This window comes from Penaeus monodon, chromosome 43 (assembly GCF_015228065.2).
Source record: "Penaeus monodon isolate SGIC_2016 chromosome 43, NSTDA_Pmon_1, whole genome shotgun sequence".
Classification (NCBI taxonomy): domain Eukaryota; kingdom Metazoa; phylum Arthropoda; class Malacostraca; order Decapoda; family Penaeidae; genus Penaeus; species Penaeus monodon.
The window spans coordinates 4,203,933-4,206,432 of NC_051428.1; the positions used below are offsets into that span (position 1 = coordinate 4,203,933).

General features: G+C 30.2%; 1 protein-coding gene across 1 annotated transcript in view; it reads right to left on the bottom strand.

The window, feature by feature from the left end:
• Positions 1-2,195: 2,195 nt before the first annotated feature.
• Positions 2,196-2,500, bottom strand: part of LOC119568086 (putative uncharacterized protein DDB_G0282133) — a 5,563-nt gene continuing 5,258 nt past the window's right edge. Inside the window, exon 7 of the mRNA XM_037916486.1 lies at positions 2,196-2,360. Within this exon, the coding sequence (XP_037772414.1) occupies positions 2,219-2,360 (142 nt within the window). The 3' untranslated portion in view covers positions 2,196-2,218. The remainder of the gene's footprint in view (positions 2,361-2,500) is intronic.

The window sequence follows — 2,500 nt, forward strand, 5'->3', positions numbered from 1 at the left end:
CAGCAGCTGCCAGTGCAACTGCAAATGGAATCGTAGATATGCGTATCACTAAATCTAAATAAACTGTAATTACTGTATAGTATAGGATAGGTATACCCAGAATGCTGAAGAAAAAATGGAAATACCACTAAATTAACAATATCTGTTTTATTACTACTACATCAGTACAATGCTTAAAAAAACTACTCACCAACAATAAGAACCTTCATGTCTGTCACGTGCGGAGAAGTGTGTCCGACTATGACCTGGCTGCTATGCCTCGTCCTTATATAGTCCGGCTGTGGAGGGCGGGACACTCGATCAGAGGTCGGGGCAGGTCCTGGCATGGGAGAAAGGAGCAGGGCAACTATTTGTCACGGAATGATAGCTTGTAAGTTTTGAATGAAATAAATTTATACAACAACAAGCATAAGAACTGCAATACCTGGGATATAGATGACGTATCCCTGTTTTTTTTTTTTTTGCGAACTAGATGTCTTTAGTGTGATTGTGACAGGCAAATGATAAGAGCAGATAAAAAAAATCATCTTTGGAATGTTTAAAAGTCAAGTAAAACTGATGTTTCTCATTAAATTACTTGTTATAACCATTATATAGATATATAGATACACACATATATATGTGCATATCTACATTTATAAGCAGATATATACATGTATATGCACAGACATGCATAAATGTGGATATATATGAGTATGTAAGTATACTCTACATATATATACACATATATGTATGCTTAATAGTTTATATAAGTATGTATCTATATGTATACATATATATGTATATAAACAGCAACATATATATATGTGCATATTTACATTATATATATATATATGCATATTTTATATCATGCAAATATATACACACACATGGACATACACACAAGATTACATACACATATACATATACATACATTTAAATTATATATATATATATATATATATATATATATATATATATATATATGTATACATTATACATGTACGTTATATATACACACTATATATGTGTGTGTCTGTACATATATATGTACACACACACACACATACATATATATATATATATATATATATATATATATATATATATATATATATGTGTGTGTGTGTGTGTGTGTGTGTGTGTGTGTGTGTGACACAAATTTTATATATATAATCAAATACACACATATATGCACACATATATACATACATATATATATAATATACATACATATATTTCATTTAAGTGATTGCATATTTTAATCACCTGTGATATTTAGCAGCTCAAATGTCGGATGAATATGAAATGAGACAAGACAGGTCCGCATTTGTTAGAAAAAAAAAAAAAAAAAAAAAAAAAAAAAAAAAAAAAAAATATATATATATATATATATATATATATATATATATATATATATATATATTCTATTTTAATACCTAATTCCTTTTCACCATGTCCTCACAGCGACTATAAAACAAGTTGTAGACAACTCAAGTTATTTGTGACAGAAGTTGAACAAGTTATGAATAAGAATGACTAACATCATGATGAGTGCAAGGATAAATTTGAAGCGTTTGGATTTATATATTTATATATATATATATATATATATATATATATATATATATATATAATTTTACATATATATCTATTTTTTTTTTTTTTTTTTTTTTTTTTTTTTGGTGTGTGTGTGTGTGTGTGTGTGTGTGTGTGTGTCGTGTGTGTGTAAAAATATATGAAATGTGCCACATACATTCTTAAACGCTTATTCTCATCAAAATTTTTGTGACTAGACATCTAACTGGCCTTGGCTAATTATCCTCGTTGTGGGTCACTGTTACTGTTCATTTCTTGTCTCTCGATGTTGTTAACATAAGGTAAGTCTATATATCTCTGAAGAAAAAGACTTAAAGCAGTTGGATACATAAGCAGCCAATTATGTCACAGTGAATGAGGAAAGTATTAGCGTGTTGGGACTATTGCCAACGTCAGTATTAAAATTATTGCCTTCTAAAAGTAGTCTTGCTGCAGTAGAATAATTTTTTCGTGTTATTCGCCTCATTGTATATCTCTAGTTTTTGATTTCATTCCATATTGTTGAGTAAGTGCTCAAAAGGATGAAACACAGACTTTCTTAAGTTAATTTATTGGAAAATTTACTTCTCTAATAATCTTCGTGCTTATGCAGCAGATTATGAACAAAATAGTCCTATGTAAAGGTCAGCCTTTGATTCTCTTAAAATGATTTATCTTCAGGGCGTCCAAACTGCTCGTTGGTGTAGAAGTAGCTGGTGGATTCCTGGCAGGGGATGGCGGACGACTCCGCTACGCAAGCCAGCTCCTTCTGGTCGAACACGGAACCCTCGCCGCACATGAAGCTGTGAAGACAAACATAAGATTTAGATGATTGAAAAATGCTTAGTAAAACAATAGCAAACTATCATTTTGAATACAATAGCTTTACTTTAAATTTCCCAAACGTTTAAAAGGACTGCATTTCAGATTGCAGGTATATTAT